The sequence below is a fragment of the Lipotes vexillifer genome, unplaced genomic scaffold (genome assembly GCF_000442215.2).
Source record: "Lipotes vexillifer unplaced genomic scaffold, Lipotes_vexillifer_v1.1 scaffold69, whole genome shotgun sequence".
Classification (NCBI taxonomy): domain Eukaryota; kingdom Metazoa; phylum Chordata; class Mammalia; order Artiodactyla; family Lipotidae; genus Lipotes; species Lipotes vexillifer.
The window spans coordinates 3,250,666-3,268,706 of NW_006790942.1; the positions used below are offsets into that span (position 1 = coordinate 3,250,666).

General features: G+C 42.9%; 1 protein-coding gene across 2 annotated transcripts in view; it reads right to left on the reverse strand.

Annotated features, from left to right (window-relative positions):
• ATP6V1H (ATPase H+ transporting V1 subunit H) overlaps nt 1-18,041 on the reverse strand; it is a 64,134-nt gene that overhangs the window by 36,140 nt on the left and 9,953 nt on the right. Inside the window, exons 4-7 of one of the 2 annotated variants that reach the window (XM_007464021.1) lie at nt 16,322-16,435; nt 13,518-13,622; nt 10,408-10,461; nt 317-414 (exon numbers count right to left, since the gene is read on the reverse strand). In XM_007464021.1, the coding sequence (XP_007464083.1) occupies nt 317-414; nt 10,408-10,461; nt 13,518-13,622; nt 16,322-16,435 (371 nt within the window). The remainder of the gene's footprint in view (nt 1-316; nt 415-10,407; nt 10,462-13,517; nt 13,623-16,321; nt 16,436-18,041) is intronic. The other variant, XM_007464022.1, reaches the window with a different exon arrangement.

The following is an 18,041-nucleotide window of genomic DNA, read 5'->3' on the forward strand; positions in this document are numbered from 1 at the left end:
ACGGAAACCAAAGTTCTCCGAAATGACAGGGAAAACTAAACTGTGTGCACAAACAAGATGCTTGTGCTTGTGCTGAGCGCCTGCTCTCCTGCTGGAGCCTGGAACGTTCCATACGAGGTAGAGGGAGCCGACCTGACACACCTCCAGGGAAACCAGGGGCCCTGAGTCGCTAGAGAGTCTCCTGCACAGAAACCTCACACAAGACATTTTTTTAAAAAAACCTTCTTTTAGATGATTAAATGTATTCATTTCTTTGAAACTGTCAAGGAGAGATGCTTGTAAATGTTACTCCACAGTCAAAGTAAAGGGCGCTCACCAGTTCACCCCGTCTGCCTCCACCCAGGCAAAGCGGTACTCGTTGACTCGGAGCATCAGCTGCAGACACCCGGCCACACACTGCACATACTGAGAGCTCTGTGCGGGGAGAAGCACAGCGTTTAAAACCGGAAAGCACTTCAAGTCACAAGGTCATGCAGATACCAAATTCTGGAGTGGTTTTTCCCAGAGTTTCTTATCATCCGAAAAGTCCAGAAGTCTCAAATATTTCTTCAAAGTCAATCCTTGTTGCTCTTCTCTCTTCCTCCTGGAAACGGAGCTGGCTTCTTTTGCCAAATTAAGCCTACACGGTTCAAGCCCACTGAACACATCCAGTCAGGGAAATCAAGGAACAAAGTAATTATGCCTTCGATATGGTTTGATAAACAGCTTATTATCTTGCAATGTTTCACTTAGCCCTGAATAGAGGCATGATACAGAGAATACTGCTCTTCATAATTACACAAGTATCAAAGAACAACAATAAAATGAAAGAGATAAAAGTGTATGCTTTGAGCCAGGCCCATATCTGAATGACCTTGAGCAAGTTTCCGTACCTTTTCAATGCTCAATTTCTTCATCCTTAATGAGGATCATGCCCCCAAGCACCCTGAAAGGGTCCTCTTAGGATTAAGTAAAGTAATTCATTTAGCACAGAGCCAGACATGTCACAGAAACTCAATAAATAAGAACTTAAAAAAAAAAAACTATACAGCATATAAGAAGTCTACTTAAACACCTGAAAAAGACTGATTTGGTTTTTTTTGTTTTTTTTTTTTTTCTTTTTCTTTTTTTTTTTCTGTACGCGGGCCTCTCACTGTTGTGGCCTCTCCCGTTGCGGAGCACAGGCTCCGGACGCGCAGGCCCAGCGGCCATGGCTCACGGGCCCAGTCGCTCCGCGGCATGTGGGATCTTCCCGGACCGGGGCACGAACCCCTGTCCCCTGCATCGGCAGGTGGACTCTCAACCACTGCGCCACCAGGGAAGCCCGACTGATTTGTTTTTAAACTCTCAGCTCAACAGGCACCATGTTAGAGAGATTGAGGTCAAAGCTGAAGCTTGAAATAAACAGAACAAACATCCCCAAGAAGCTGCGCACGATCCCCCATGTCAGGAGAGCTGGTAGTAACACCTGGCCTGGGCGCCTCCCTAAACATTTACCATGAGCCTCACATCTGTAAGAAATGGAGGGACAAGGGGAAGTTTCAGACCCCAGCCTTAAAGGACATGCTAACAAAAAGGAAAAAGAAAGAAAGGAGTGGGATAGGGAGGGTGGGAGGGAGGGAGACAAAGAGGGAAGAGATATGGGAACATATATATATGTATAACTGACTCACTCTGTTATAAAGCAGAAACTAACACACCATTGTAAAGCAATTATACCCCAATAAAGATGTTAAAAAAAAAAAAAAAGAAAGAAAGAAAGAAAGGAGAGGATCGTGGATGTCACATAAATTCACAAAACCTAATATACATGATGCCACTTCAGCTCTATGTTTCAACTTAAACTAAGTTTGTTAAAACCTAACACTTCAAAGAATTCCAGGCACTCAAATACAAAAACACAATGATATATTTGGAGGAATAATCAAAAGTTATCATGAAAAGGTTATCTTAGATTTTACCTAGAAAGTAGTGAACACAGTTGCCCAAAAGCACACTATATCCACTAACTTAATTTGCCTGAAAACTCAAAACATTTGCAGAAATTAATGACAAAAAAAAAAAAAAAAGTGAATTTTCAGCTCGAAAACAATCTTCCATAATGGGAAAAATATATATATGTATTTTTCCAATTAGGTCAGCAGCTAAGTAACCCTTTGTGAAAAGGAGAATTCCATCTTCCTTGTTTAGAAAGAGAGCCTAAGCAAGGTTTCTACAATAATGAATAAAAGGCAGCCTAGGGCACTCTCTCCTCTTCCACTTACCATCGATTTCCTCTCAACAGGAGAATTTCTTGGTTCACTTTCTCTTGTCTGTGTCCATTTACCCTACTATGTTGAAATACATGACATTTAAAAAATGGATTCTTCGTTGCTAGTTTCAGCTTCAGGACTCACACATAAATAAGCATACAAAAGATGCTGCTTCAGCTCTATTTACAATAGCCAGGACATGGAAGCAACCTAAGTGTCCGTCGACACATGAATGGATAAAGAAGATGTGGCACATATATACAATGGAATATTACTCAGCCATAAAAAGAAACGAAATTGAGTTATTTGTAGTGAGGTGGATGGACCTGGAGTCTGTCATACAGAGTGAAGTAAGTCAGAAACAGAAAAACAAATACTGAATGCTAACACATATATATATATATGGAATCTTAAGGAAAAAAAAAAGGTTCTCAAGAACTTAGGGGCAGGACAGGAATGAAGAAGCAGACGTAGAGAATGGACTTGAGGACACGGGGAGGGGGAAGGGTAAGCTGGGACGAAGTGAGAGAGTGGCATGGACTTATATACACTACCAAACGTAAAATAGATAGCTAGTGGGAAGCAGCCGCATAGCACAGGGAGATCAGCTTGATGCTTTGTGACTGCCTGGAGGGGTGGGAGGGAGGGAGACGCAAGAGGGAGGCTCAAGAGGGAGGGGATATGCGGACATGTGTATGCATATGGCTGATTCGCTTTGTTGTGCAACAGAAACTAACACGGTATTGTGAAGCAATTATACTCCAATAAAGATCTATTAAAAATTTTTTAAAAGATGCTGCTTCTAAAACCTCACTCTCTCCTGTGACACACCATGAGGCAGTCCAATACCAGTCCAGAAATTATTTTCAAAGTACACAGCGAAGGCAACACTGATAAATGACTGAGGTACTTGCCTTCAATTAAAGTAAACTGTATCACTGCCTTACCTTTCTCTCACGTTGTCCTGTTAGTCTCATGTACAAAGTTATTCACTGATTTTTTTAGAAGAAAATAGTCAGCCTTCAATCAACCCAGCGAGCCACCGACTCTTCCCCCACACAGAGGTCATTCAAACACTGCTGGAGAAGACGGCACAGCCACGCAGAGCCATCAGGAAGTTCTGCTCTCGCTGCCACCCCCAGAGCCACGCTCACACCTCCACCTCTACCCTCCTGTCCCGCTCTCTTCCCTCACTTCAGCACTGAGAGAAAAAACGGAGACCATCAGCTAGCGAGTCACTGAGCTGCCAACGTCGCACCCCCAACTGAACTTCCCTGACGGCCCTTCTCACCTCCCTCTCGCCGAGCAGAGGCAAACAGCTCTTCCTGTCCAGGATCCACGGCCCCAGCAAGGCCTGTGCCCCACTCCTCCCACACAGCATTGCATCCGTCTGACCCCTCCCTGTAGCTCCGATCTGTTTGACAGGTTTCCTCTCCTCAGCCCCTAAATATACTCAATCTTTCCCGTCTTAAAATTATCCCTAAACCTTGTACCAATCTCAGCATCTTTCTTCCTCCCAACGCATGAAGTTTTCTTGAGAGAATTATCACCAGGTTCTTACCTCTCTGATACCTTAGCACTCCACCAACATGGCAAATGCCAGGAGCAGCAGTGACCTTAAAGTGCCACAGGTCCAACACTTACTCTCCCCCAGAGAACCAGACCTCGACCTCCAGCTGCTTCTGGGAAAGCTCTCGCCCCTCCTTTCTCCAGCTGAACTGACTCACAGCTCCAACGTTAACTCCACTACCATGAAAGAAAGGCAGTAATGTAGCATAACAGTTACGAACAAAGGCTCTGGAACCAGCCTGCCACGCTCAGCCACTTCCAAGCCGTGTGCCCTTGAATGAGCTTCCCACCTATAAAATGGGGATAACAGGGCACATCCCATGGGGTGTGGGGATAATCTCATTAGCTAATACATGACAGGCCGGGCTGAGAACCAGCTACAATGTGTACTCTCAAACACACAAACCTCCCTGGTAGAGAAAAACTAACTTTACTTCTCAGCACATTCAGAGAACATCATTAGATAAATTTTCCAATATTGCTGAAAATGCAAATTCTCCTACATTATGGTGGAATAATCACATAAGGAAAACAGCAACTGACAGAATTCACCTTCCTGATGAAGAGGGTCTCCCAGATCCATATTCTGCAGAATTACAAAGTAATTCAGGAAGTGAGGAATTACAAAGCAAGTAGGCAACGAAAGATAAACATAAAAACTGCAGCCACATTGAACCAAAGTAAAACTCATGCTATAACAATGTTTACAGACCATTTTTCAATATCTATCTCCATAATGCTGGGATTTAAGTACAAACTAAATGAGAAAAAGTAAAGATAATATTCCTCTAAATTTTGGAGTCAAGGGCGCTTAAAAACAAAAAGGGATGACATCTGCAGTGCAGAGAAGAGCACCTGTCTCAGATGCAGTGGAAACACACGAGTGTCCAGTGGTATCAGCGAAGCACAAAGCTGAGTTTGTAGAACACACCATCGACCAAAATAAACCCCAGAAGCCAGTTTTACATGAAATCCTCCAGGACTGGTGATTAACCAATCCCAAAAGTATTCAATGTGTCATGACTATTAAATGAATCTTTTCTCATAGAAGTTAAAAGTGAGTGTGCACATCTTATGTGTGGAACATCTGGAACTCTCCTACTTTGCTGACGACGTGTAAGCTGGTTTAGAAAAGTGACTGGACTGCTGGACCTAAATTCACATGTAACCTGTACCCCAGCAACTCCATTCTAGAAGTGCTCCAGGCGTAAGTGGTTACATCTACCAAAGGCCATGTACAAGGATGTTCATAACAAGATATTCACAAGAGTCAAGAACCAGAACTAACTCAAATATCCGTCAATAAGAGTATGGATAATATTCATTTAATAGATTACTACACGGCAATAAAGAGATGAACTACTGCCAAGTGCAACGTGAGTGACTCTCACTGACACAATACTGCACAAGAATTCGGACACACAAGAGTTCACACTGTGTATGATTCCACTTTTATGGAGTTCAAGGTCAGGCAAAACTAACGCATAATAACGAAAACCTTTGTGGGAGCCGAGGCGAAGGAAAGTATTGAGTAGGACACATGATGTTTAAATGCATTCAGCTGAACATTTAAAAATCTGTCTATTTTACTCTATGTAAGCTGTAGGGGAACAAAATTTGCCACCTTAAATGGGTCCCTTTGGCACGAGGATTCTTTTAGGGTGGTTATTTTTTTGAAAGCAGAGGATTCAAGAAGTCTGTCTTTTTACCTGCCCCTTAACTGCCTAAGGAGCTCAGACAAAGGCCCTGGTCCAGGAAGGGCACTGTCACCGGAGATCTACAAAGAACACGGGTCGGCGCTGGGGGGAGCTGCACAGGGCCGGGAGACCAGAGTCCTCTGTGTGTCCCACTGTCCCCGCGGGCCCAGCAAGCATCTGCCACCGAACATGTGCTTTCCCAGCTCCGTGTGAACTGCCTTCTCCCCGCTGAAGTCCCCCCCGCACCCCCTTCTCCCCTCTCAGGCGCCACATCTGCGGCCTCATATTACGGGGCCCCTGTACATACGTAATTACATCTGGTTTTCTCCTGTTAACCTGTCTCACATCAATTTAATTCTTTGGCCAGACAGAAGAACCCAGAAGGAGCAGAGCATAATTGTTTCCTCCCCAACAAAGTTATGACATAAAAATAAGTGACCAAAGAAAGGAAGGGAGGCAAAGAGGGAGAGAGGTTTTGTTAGTCAGAAGCTCTGCCAATTTACCTTTGGCAAATCACTTTAAACTCTTCAAAACTGTTGTCTCATCAATAAAGGAAAGCAATACCACTCCAATTTTTAAAAAATAGCCCTAAATTAAAAAACAAAACAAAAACAAAAACCTCTGCTACTCAAAATCTGAACTCACATCAGTTAAACACAAAACAACTGCAAGGTACATTATCATCATTATTCTTGTCGTTATTATTACTTCATATTCAGGAACTAAAACACATATAGTGCAAGAATTCTCTTGAAGTTGGCTTATTAAGAGAGACCCTCTAGTCAATACTCATAAAATACCTGTATTAAATTAATACCTAAATTAACTTAAGATAATTTCATCTTAGACTTAAGTCTTAACCAAGAAAGTAATTTCACTGTTAATTTACAAATTTATACCTCTCCTTCAAGTACTGCTTTCAATCTAATTTTCTTAGGCGTATAATTTAATTACATGACTACTGGGATTCTTTATTGTAGGAAAAATCATTGCAGACTTAAGAAAATATGACTTACTTTATAAATCACTGCTTTGTATGCAACTTCCAAGAACACATCCAATGTACAACATTAGGTTACCTTATTATTGTTACTGATGCTATAGTTTGAAAATGATACGTAAAAGGAAGTCTGGTACTGAAATACTTTACCATTTAATTGTCCTTTGCATTGCCAGAATATACGCAATCCTTCCAAATATCTGATCAGAAAAGCAAAACTGACAGGTTCTTATCTGTTCTCCTTTTCTTAACATTTACTCTTTGCATATATTTATTCTTTGCATATATTTTAATGATCCACAATGTTTAAAACGTACGAATCTTCTGGTAAGAGGATACAATGAAGATCACCCAAACATTGTTTCAGGTGAATAGCAAATGCTCTGGAAACTGGCACCAAGACACATAATTGACTGTGAACGTCTCTGGGTCCTCAGAGACTTCACAAATCACAGGCTAGAGGGGACCAGAGTTAAACAAGAGGCCTGCACTCTGCGAATTCCTGACGCAGCCCCTCATGTCTGCTACTCGGGTAGCACTTCTGATACACTGATGGACAAACAGTGAAGAACCAAATCGTTAAAAGTCCTCCAACTCTTCTGAAAGACTGAAAAGTCTTAAATTAAAAACAGAGCCTTAAAAGAGTCAAAGCAGTAAAACTACCTTCATATTAACAAGGATATTAGAACTGTCAGAGAAAACAATTTAAGGAATGTGGCCAAAAGCCAAAAAAGCTAAGCTTTTTTTCTTCCCCTTTCATTCTAAAATGCTGTTATTACATGCTAAAACATGGATGAATCCTGAAAACATACGCTAAGTGAGAGAAGCCAGTCACGGATGACCACATATTATGTGACTTATGTACACAGAGTGGCCAGAAGAGGTGAATGCAGAGACGGAAAGTAAGTGAGTGGTTGCCAGAGTTTAGGTGAGGGGTTAGGAATGGGGGTGACTGTTTTGATGGACACGGTTTCTTTCTGGGGTGTTGAAAGCGCTACAAAATCAGATGGTGGCAATGGTTGCCCAACTCTGTATATATACTAAAACCAATAGCAAATGGAAAGATTTTACGATATGAGAAACAGATTTCAATAAAGCTGTAAACAAACAAACCAAAAAGCCTACAAAAAACTGCAAGTTTACTTGCTCGCTCACACGTGCCAGGTTTCCAGGTGCTCAAGAGCCACGTGGGGCTACCAGAGTGGACACCGCAGATATAAAGAATGCTGCCATCACCCCAGAGAGTTCTACTGGACAGAACTGCTCCAGAACATTAAAAGGCAAGATAAAATGAGCAATATGGAGAACCTGGCAACTTACTCATGTTACTTACTACCAACGAAACCATGTCCATCCAGCAATAAGTGGGGCCAGACCAGGTCTACGACAGAGAACAGGACACAGGAGCGGAGAGTTACCACAGTCCCCTGCACACAGGTATGAAAGAGGCTGGAGAGAGGGGAAAAAATGCCCAGATTCTCCTGACTCCTCCAAAGGCTGGGAGAGATCACGGTTTTCCTCTTTTTGTCAGGGCAGCGGCCCAGCAATCAACATCCAAGCCTGGGCGACGTCCTCGGAAAAGTAGAAGACTGATAATTCCCATGCGAGAGCCAACAAAGAACTGAACAGATGGCTGAAGGTAAGTTAGGGTAAGTACATGTCATGTGATGGAGTTTATTATTTTTACATTTAGGTAAAAACAACACAAATCATTTTTAGAAAATTTCATTTATATAACATCATTTAAATAAAAATGTCTGTTAACGATCCACTCATAACTTATGATGATGCTTCTGTGCCATTTTAAAAGCCAAGACTGTTGCATCCTGCTAATTTCTTATTTTGCTGTGTAAAGCTTTGTTCTGTTTGTTTTATACTGACATCAAGTGGCAACAGCACAGAATGCAGTTTACCAAAATGCTTTTCTATGCTGTCTGAAAACCTAAAGGGATTTTAAGATATAGCGTCGATATTCTTTACAAGTCTGAGTAGATGAGGCAACTTGGAGAATGCCTAAAGCTCCAAGTCCAGTCCAGGCGCCTCAGAATCCTCTCGGTAAGGAACTGGTCTCCTTGGGGGTTCTGCCACCATGAGCGGATGACCTTGGGCAAGCCGGTGTGCCTTTCCAGCCTCACTGCTCATCCCTAAAACGTGGCTTACGGTAAGACCGATGTCAAAGACGGGGTGTGAATATTCAAGGAGATGTAAATGCAAAACGACTAAAACACTGCCAGGCACACAGGAAGAGCTCCATACATACCAGCTACCAATTCTGATCCCCCTACTAAAATACAAGTATCAAAGGAAGTGCTAACACCTGTCTGTCAACTTCTTTAAGTCTGCCTTCCAAGTTGACAGCCTTCTGAAAAAGTAGGAACCTCCAGCAAGACACAGGGAGTATGTTCAGGTGTGAAGGGCACTAAAGGGAAGAGACGGGGACAACAAAAGCCAGCTTTTCTTCACTCAGAATCACCCCTGATGCTAATTCCCTTTGGGATGTACGTGTCTGAGTCGACCAGATAAACCACTTTGACTAACCACTGCCAATTCAATAGATCAGCGCTGTTTTCCCCACACGCTGGACAGAAAAGAGCAACAGAAGAATGTCACGTCACCAGAGCCCGCACCTCACTGCGTGAGCTCTACTAACTTCCAAACACTTCAATAACCACTTAAGTTTATTCCGAAAACACCTTTTAAAGTTTTTACAAGTAAGTCTAATTAGACAATTTTTCAAATCAAACAATTTTTTAAAATTTCATACCGGTGGAAAGAAACTCAAGTCATATAAAATAAGGATTCCCAATTTAAACATCTGCTTATGGCTGAATATCTAGAATTCGAACCTACCGCCTCCTTCCCCCACCCTGGCCCCAAGGCTGCTCACTTAGTTCTATACACTGTTCTGATTTCAGAAGACGCGTGGCCATTTTCCAGCCTGACACACTATTTGTCAAGTCCCTCGACCCGTGCCCCAAGAGAAGCCCCACTCCTGGCTTTGAGATGGACTCTGTCGCCCTCTCTAGTCTACGAGCACACACACAGGGGTGTGGCCTGCGGGTTATGGACACGGACCCTGCGTGGCCCCCACACAGCTTCGCTGAGGTCTAGCACAGGCCGGTGGGAGACACCATCGTCGGAAGGTGCTTTCCGGTTTCCCAGAGATATTTCCAGCAAAGGAAGCTGAATACGCCTCACCTACCTTTTTAACTCTTCCCCCACCTCGCTCTCAGCTGGCACTAACCACGCCAACCCATACTTGTCCAAATCTATTGGCAATTCTTGAACTAGTCTGAAGACAGCAAAGTTAAACCACTCCGAACCGAGGGGGATAACCCTAACCAGGAAAGGAACTGGGGGGGGCATGATTTTAACCTTTTGGCTCTACATAAATGTGGGGCAGGATTGGCCTGAACAAGGGGGAGGGAGAGTCTGGCCACCACGTAGGCCCCCATTAAACCCTGAGCAACTCAGGCAAGTAGTGGGTTTTCGTGCCAGCGGGGAACGGAACTGTTTTCAGCTGCCTGGCGCAGGGTCCGTGGATCTGTCAGACGTTAGCGTCTGTGAGACAGTTAAAGTGTTAAGAGAGGAGCTCTGGTTACTCACTCGACTTGTGCACCTGAGTCCAGACTTGCTGTGATTCTCAGGCCTGAGATAAAGCCGCCTGAAGAGAAGAGCAACAGGAAGAGGAAGCCCCACATCCACCAACAGCAGAAAAGCAACTGCACAGCCCAGAAAGGCCTACACACAGCTTTCACAACACCATTAACCCAACTGGAGGTGACACCAAATCCACGGATTTACAGCCGGGGGACTAGGGAACATCTTCAAAACATTAAATGTCTATGACTCAAAATAACTTAAATTCAGGGTGTTAGGAGGCCAGTGAACAAACAAGGAATGTACTTACATCGCTTGAAGAGACTGTTCCTGTTTCAACAGCGACACCGCTACCACGCAGTTTCTATTACGAAATAAATAACTTATTACTTAGTTTTGTTTTTAATTTTATCCTACTTCATCAGCTTACGAAAGAGAGCTAAGCAAATTTTGTCACTGTTTTCCTAATCCTACTGAATGGAGTATCATCAACTAATAAAAAACGTGGGGATGTTACGAAATATTCTAAATGTTGTTACACTCTTCCAGATAGTATCTTAATCAATAAATTATTTTAAAAGGAACAATAATAAACTGAATACTAAGTTCCAATTACATTTCATAAGTGAAGCGACTGCAAATTTCCAAGTCTCAGGATTTACTTCCTGAGTCATTTTTCCAATGAGACAACTGTCTTAAGCTGAACTATCTACACTATATTCCGTGGCAAAGCTTTCAAAACAGGTGCCTGATGATGGGAAGATACTACATGGAACTTAAAAAATTAGGTTATCCACGGCAATGTTAACACATTATAATGACAATCACAACCTCACCTGTTACACAGAAATGACCAAAGAAAATTTAAGGTAGAAAGTCAGAAGCTGAATATGCAAGAGAAAAGTGATAATGAATTTCTGAAAGGAAATTTTTATTTTGTTTTATTCAATAACTTATCTACTAAGTGCCAGGCATGAGCCCCTATAACCCAAGTATAACGGTTAAACTATTGGGAAAAAGGCTCCTAAATGTCTCTATAAAGTCAAAGAACAAAATATCCAAATGGGCACCTAATTAAGACTTTTGAAAGTCTACTTCTATTAGAATCATGAAAATGTGGTCCTTTTTATGAGGGAGAAGATGCTTACGATAGAGAAAAAGAGACCTTGCGGATACAGTGCTATCACGTGGCATTTAAGCCAAGTAGAAAATAAAAGCACGAACAAGCCTCTGCTTCATGCCTGTCATACACCCTGATCAAAGGCTGTGGACAAGTGTCTGCCCACAGCAAGGGTGGTAGCCAGCCAGAGCCCAGCGGAAGCAGTGACCAGACTCTTGAGGCACGGCTGGACGGGCCTGAAGCCTCTCCCTGGGGCAGGACGTGAAAAGCAGCAAGGCCAGACAGTAACTGAACAAGGCCAAAGACTCGGCGATAAAAAGAGCAAGCGTGCTGGAAAGATACAGAAAGGTCTTTAAGAGCGTTTGTCTCACACCAAGTCTAATGAAAAGTGTTCCAGACACTGAAATCTCTGCTTCCACTAGTGACCGGAGAAATATCCCCCCAATTGCTGGACATGGTTACAACCACAGCTAATCATTCTAAAACTAACCAATTATCTGTGAGGCAGAGCATAAATGTTACTCCTACGGGGAAAAGTCTAAGATGAAACAACCCAAAATGTTAGCGGCACACTGCAGCGTGCATTCTTTGCTACCAGATCTCATTTTATGAGTCCAGCTAGCATAGAGCCTTATTACCACCAGACCATGCCTAACACTAAAGCAGAATGAAGTTTCTTCAAAGGGAGAACTAATCTCATAAGAGGAAAAAAAGAAAGTGGGGGGGGCGGGTAACCTCTTTAACTAAGCGCTCTGATCCCAAAGGATACACATGTAGAAATAAATACATCTCATCTTCACATACGTATTTTTCACGTTCTAAGTAACTTCTTTTTGAAATATCTCACAAACTCAGTAAAATCTGCAAAACTTGTGGCTCTTGTAAAAATACTTTTAAAAACTAAGCCCAAAAGAGTGTTAAAGTGCATGCTGTTGACAGAAAAAAATAACTGATTTTGTTCAAGACACTTCAAAATCTCCCTATCCAAACAAAAAAGGTTAGTAGGCTCCCCCCGCAAAAAGGCAGGCAATGATAAGATAAAAAATAAATCGAAGCAAAATGTCATGGTGTCTCTCTCATACTTCATATTAAAATCTACTAAAATCATAAAGTCACCAGCAACCTAAATTACAACTTTCCAAACCTTCATTTCAAATAGGCCCTTACTTGTCATCTAGCCCTGAGGACACCAGGCCTCCCAGCATGGCTTCTCCTGGCCCATCCTCCATGTCCCGCCCACACCAAAGCTCGCCCCCTCCTGCCTTTCCTTCCGGATACAGATACGCCGCCCTCCCCACCCAGGTCAGCTCGCTCCTCTCCGCGGCTCGCTCCCTCCAAGCCCCCTCACCACCTCTCACTTGGTCACCGGACGCCTAAAGGAAAAGAAACCCTCCACTGAGCTGTCAGGAGTGTCCGGCCATCCGCCCTGCGCTGGGGAACCGAGAAGACAAAAGGGAAAACTAGTCATCTGCCAGCCGTCACCCTGAAAGCTGTCCTCCTCCACGAAGAAGTGGGCTCGAGGGCCCTGACAGCAGCGAGACCGCAGCAAGCAGGCTTCGTGTTTCCCTTTGGGCTTAAATGCAACCCCACGAGGACACGGTGAAATCCTGAGTGGGAGTCACTGAGGGAGACATCCTCTCAGGCTGGAGAGGGCAGCCCCAGGCCACCCAGTGGTGCCTGGGACGGCCTCCTGGCCAGGACTAGAGGCGGGCTGCCAATGAGCTGTCCCGTGCTGTCTGCAGTCTGAAGCCCTCCTGGCGGCAGCCAGGGCCAGTTTATTTATTGGTGTGACTGGTCAGACGGTTTGGCCTGGGTATGTGACCAGAGGGCATAAAGGACCCACTGCACACTTTCAAAGAACTCTCCCCAAACCAAGACTCCTGGCACCAATCTGGGTGGTCCAGGGTCCCAGGGCAGAGATGCTTGCCCATCGCACTGTCTCTCCTCCTCTCTCATGAGCCTCACACGAGTGTACCCTTGGAGTTGTGTGCGTCCTTCCAATCCTCCAACCCGTGTGATCTCGGCAGCCACCTTCCTGGAAGGGAAATCCTCCCTACCTGCTGAAATGCATGAAGGGAAAATCCCGAGTGGCAGAAGAGACAGGAAGCTCTGAGCTGAAGCCAGTCACAGGCAGAGAAGGTGAAGCCCCTACCAGACCTGCAAGCAGCATAGCTGACTCATCACACTCAAAATGCCTCTTTTTAAGAGAGTTTTTGTAATTTCACATAACTACCATAAATAGCTTTAGAGAGCGTGGACATTCTGTCCTTTTCAAAGACACTACGAGGAATGCATTTTACCTGTGAGCTCAGCTGTGTCTTTATCCAGTTGAAATAGTAATTTAAGTCACTGCCTTCCATCAGTTCTTTTCCCCAAGCTGCTAACTTGGCGATAATTCTTGCTGCCTGAAAAACAAGAAATACATTTGAATATTATACTGATTCTAAAAATCACACCATAGACCCTAAGAAACAGGACTCATAACCATTTTGCTGCAGGATTTCTTTTAGCACTCAACTCCTCCAAAGATAATAGATATTTCATTTTTAAAAATATTTCTAATATGGTCAAATGTAGTTTTAAATAGTTCCATTAAGTGAACCAAAATCAGTTGTGTCTTAAGAATTTCACGATATTCCCTGCATTATTATTCTGAGTTTCAAAAGTAAGATTAGGATTCATTATAAGACCAGCAAAAATCAAAAGAACACAAAAATCCTTCTTTGTGACTTTCACCAAATCAGTTGCCAGAGTTCTGAGCAATCGCTCCAACAAACTGCCAGCCACTACCTTGGTCATTCAAGCCCTTGCGAGTTCTCAGTTACAAATCTGTATCTTGGTATAAAATATATCCTGGGTATTGAACAGCCATCTCTCTCAATAGAAACAAACACCCTTTTCTCCTCACTCAAAAACTTCTCAATTTGCTTCAGGCTATAAAATGAATCACGAAGGGAGGGTGGGAGGGAGATGCAAGAGGGAGGAGATATGGGGATATATGTATACGTATAGCTGATTCACTTTGTTACACAGCAGAAACTAACACACCATTGTAAAGCAATTATACTCCAATAAAGGTGTTAAAAAAATGAATCATGAATTTTTTTATTAAATAGGCAGTACAAGTGTATTTTATCATCATGTTGTACACTTTAAATATCTTATAATTTTGTCAATTACACCTCAATACATCTGGAACTATATAGTATAGATACACGGGGGGAGGGGAAAGCAGTATAAATTACTACCTCTCCACCCACAAACCCAATTTAATAAATATTCTTTCAGTAATTTCTATAAGCAAGTTCGTGTTTCAAAGCTCTCATCATTCAGCAAGAGTTAATCCTAGTAGAGACCGTGAAGGCTGATTAGCTAAGCCAAAAATACACTGAGGTCTGTTCCCAGACTTGCACACAGCGAGCGAGGTGACAGAGGGCAGCGTGTGTCGTGGCATATTCGGCAGCCTGCACCACGGGGGAGGGGGGGCAGAGCCCAGCACCCCGACACCCTCGCTTTGCAGTGACATGCGGTCGTCTTCACGTGCCTCGCTAAGTGAGTTCACAGACACGCTATCTAACTTAAACTGACCTGTCACAAAACAGATAAGTGACACGAAAGGATCCCTGTAAGGAAATTGAAAAGATGATCAGCAGTGTAGGCGCAAGCAAAGGGGCAAAGACAGAGGAACACGGGCCTGGCGTTTCCTCTCTGAGCACAAGCTCTTCATCAGCACAGGGTCAACCAATGAGCATCTGACCCTCAAAATGTGAAAGATTAGCCAAAAGTAACTGAAATCATAAAGAAATAGAAACACAGACTTGGCTACACCACGAATAACGATGAATCTTACCCTAAATGTGTATTTGGTCTTTAACACATTTGTCAATTTTATTATAAGACCATCAAAATTAGGAAAATGTTTAAATCATGTTTCCAGACAGTGAAAACAAGCCTCTACAAAATTTGAAAGAAGAAAATATATTACTTTTTTTTTTAAAGTGCTCTTTAAAATAGTTTATTTCATGGGTCCTCCTTTTAAATTTCTTTTTACGAATGTTTCATACCATATATGAACATACTAGTACATAAATGAATATAGATATATATGGAGAGAAAGAGAAAGCGTGTGCTCAAAACTGTTTCACTGACAGTGGATCTTGCTGCGAAAATGTAGACATCTATGAAATGCAGCCTCAGGAGCGCCCCCTGCAGCCCACAATACGCTAGGAACAGAAAAGGCCTGTACAAGGACTGATTCTCTGATCGTCCTCTCAAGACCTTCTGCTCAGTGTTAACACTTCCAAAGATAGCCTTTCAGGCTAAGTTTAAAACAGGAGTGTATCTAAGATATTAAAAAGCAATTAACTAACTACTTAATTAAAATAAAAATTAAACACAACAGCTGCTTCAAAGCAAAATTTAATTTCTATAGTAAAATGCAGTTAATTCTGTCACAGACCACCTAAAGCTGTTTGCACATGTGAATTTATCACAGGCTTTATTTTTAAATTTTTATTTATTTGTTTGTTGTTTGTTTGTTTATGGCTGCGTTGGGTCTTCATTGCTGTGTGTGGGCTTTCTCTAGTTGCGGTTAGCAGGGGCTACTCTTCGTTGAGGTGCGCGGGCTTCTCATTGCAGTGGCTTCTCTTGTTGCGGAGCACGGGCTCTAGGTGCGCGGGCTTCCGTAGTTGTGTCATGTGGGCTCAGTAGTTGTGGCTTGCGGGCTCTAGAGCATAGGCTCGGTAGTTGTGGCGCATGGGCTTAGCTGCGCCGCAGCGTGTGGGATCTTCCTGGACCAGTACTCAAACCCATGTCCCCTGCACTGGCAGGAGGTTCTTAACCACTACGCCACCAGGGAAGCCCTACCAAAGGCTTTTATCTCAATGAGCTCATCAAATGCTCTACAAACTTGAACTGTGTCAAAGCAACCCTGCCTCCTCTGACCTCCCAACACCCCGCATTACTAACATCCAGTAAGGAAGCGCTGCTTTGAAAAGTCAACGTCAGAGCAGTCACTCCTCTGGGTACTGGGACGTTACCAAGTCACAACGGGCCCAGGTGCATTTCTTCCCTGAATCAGAAATGTGACCAATTCAAAACTTACCATATGAACAGTAAAGAGATCCTGGCGATTCAACATGGGCAGAAAGTAGGACCAGGCAGTGTTCTTGCTACGTTTAGCATAGTCAAAGAAAATGCTAACGCGCTGGTGATTTTCCTAAAAGAGAGAGAGAAAAAAAAAAACGGAAAGAAATAAACATCACTGATCAGAATGCATTTTCCTAAAGAATGTAACGATTATGCACTGCTTCTCAGCCTTTCATTTTATGTCCCCTCAATCCATGTTTTCTCTTTCCAGTCGGTATGAGATCTGTCTCCCTGTTATTATTACAATGGGGCAGGGGGTGACGATGGGGGCAGGGGGAGACAGTTTTAAGTAAAATCGCCTTCAATTATTATGGTTAGTTTAAATCAGGTGAGCCACGATAACAGATCCCCTGCAGGTGTAGCACCCGAGTTGCATCTCTCCTCAGCCTGCCCCTCAGTGCTGTCTGGACACCTCCACCCTCCTTCCACACAAACAAAATCGGGAAGGGCAGGGAGATCCCAATTCAGCTCTCGATGGGAGGACCAGCAGGAAGCACTTCAAGCTACTCACAGACAGGCCAGGGAAACAGGGCATCAGAGAAACCTCGGACGTCTGGGTTACCCTTACACACTGTGACAGGAAAATCGGGGCACATAACGACAGCAAAAAACAGCATAGCATATACCAGCAGGTAGATCAGAGGAACAATTACTTCTTAGTTGAAACCATGCAAACTCTACCTGTCACCGAAATTTCCTCTGCATATCGCTGGCTGAAATCCACTATCTGGTTCACTAAGTGAACACGGTGGTTAAGTAGCAATATTTGGTAAACAGCACAAATAACCACATAAACAATCATTTTAACTCTCAGATCAACATTTAAATCTTTTTAAATACAGTGGTTTTAACTTTGGTCTGTGCTAGCAGTTACCTATTTGAGGAGTAGACTACTATCTCTTTAAGTAACAAATCATTATAGTCTAGACTAACAATTGAAATAGTTATGATAACGAGTTCATCAAAGAACTCGAAGTTCAGGTAGGTCTTCCTTAACTCCACTGGTGGACTATTTTCAAAACTAAAATTGTAATTCTCATTGTACATGTAAATTAACAAAGTCCCCTACACACGGAAAGAGCAGAAACTGTCACACGTTTAACTAAGGTTAAAACCCATCCAAGTCCTTCGTGGATTTGTTTTCTGCTTAAAAACGCACCTCCAGCCACTGCTGCTCCAAGCACACAAATCCATATCTTTAACAGAATAAGGATAAAGCCCTCTCAGAGGCACTGAGCAACTGATACTAATATGCGAGCACAGAAAACATTTTAATCTTCAAAATTATGTGCTAAAAACTAAACATGTGAGGAAAAACAAGCAATTCTTCCCCCAAAGTATTCCATTCAGATGTGTTAAGAATAAAAAGACTGGATTGGAAATGTGTAACAATATTCTTTAAATGGCACACAGACTCACATGGTAAAAGTGTGCACAAATTTCTCAATGTAACCAAAATTTTACCAATAAAATCAATTGTCAGAATATGTTTAATCAGTATAGCTAAGGATAATGGCAGCTACCTAGGTCTAAATCTCTCCACAGATCTTTCATTAACACAGGTCAACAAGAACAAATAAAACTATACACTTGAAGATGTCCTACTTTGGACACCACCTTGACTCTGGCAAAAATGTAAAAACCTGACAGTGCCTTCTGTTGGCAAAGCTGTAGGG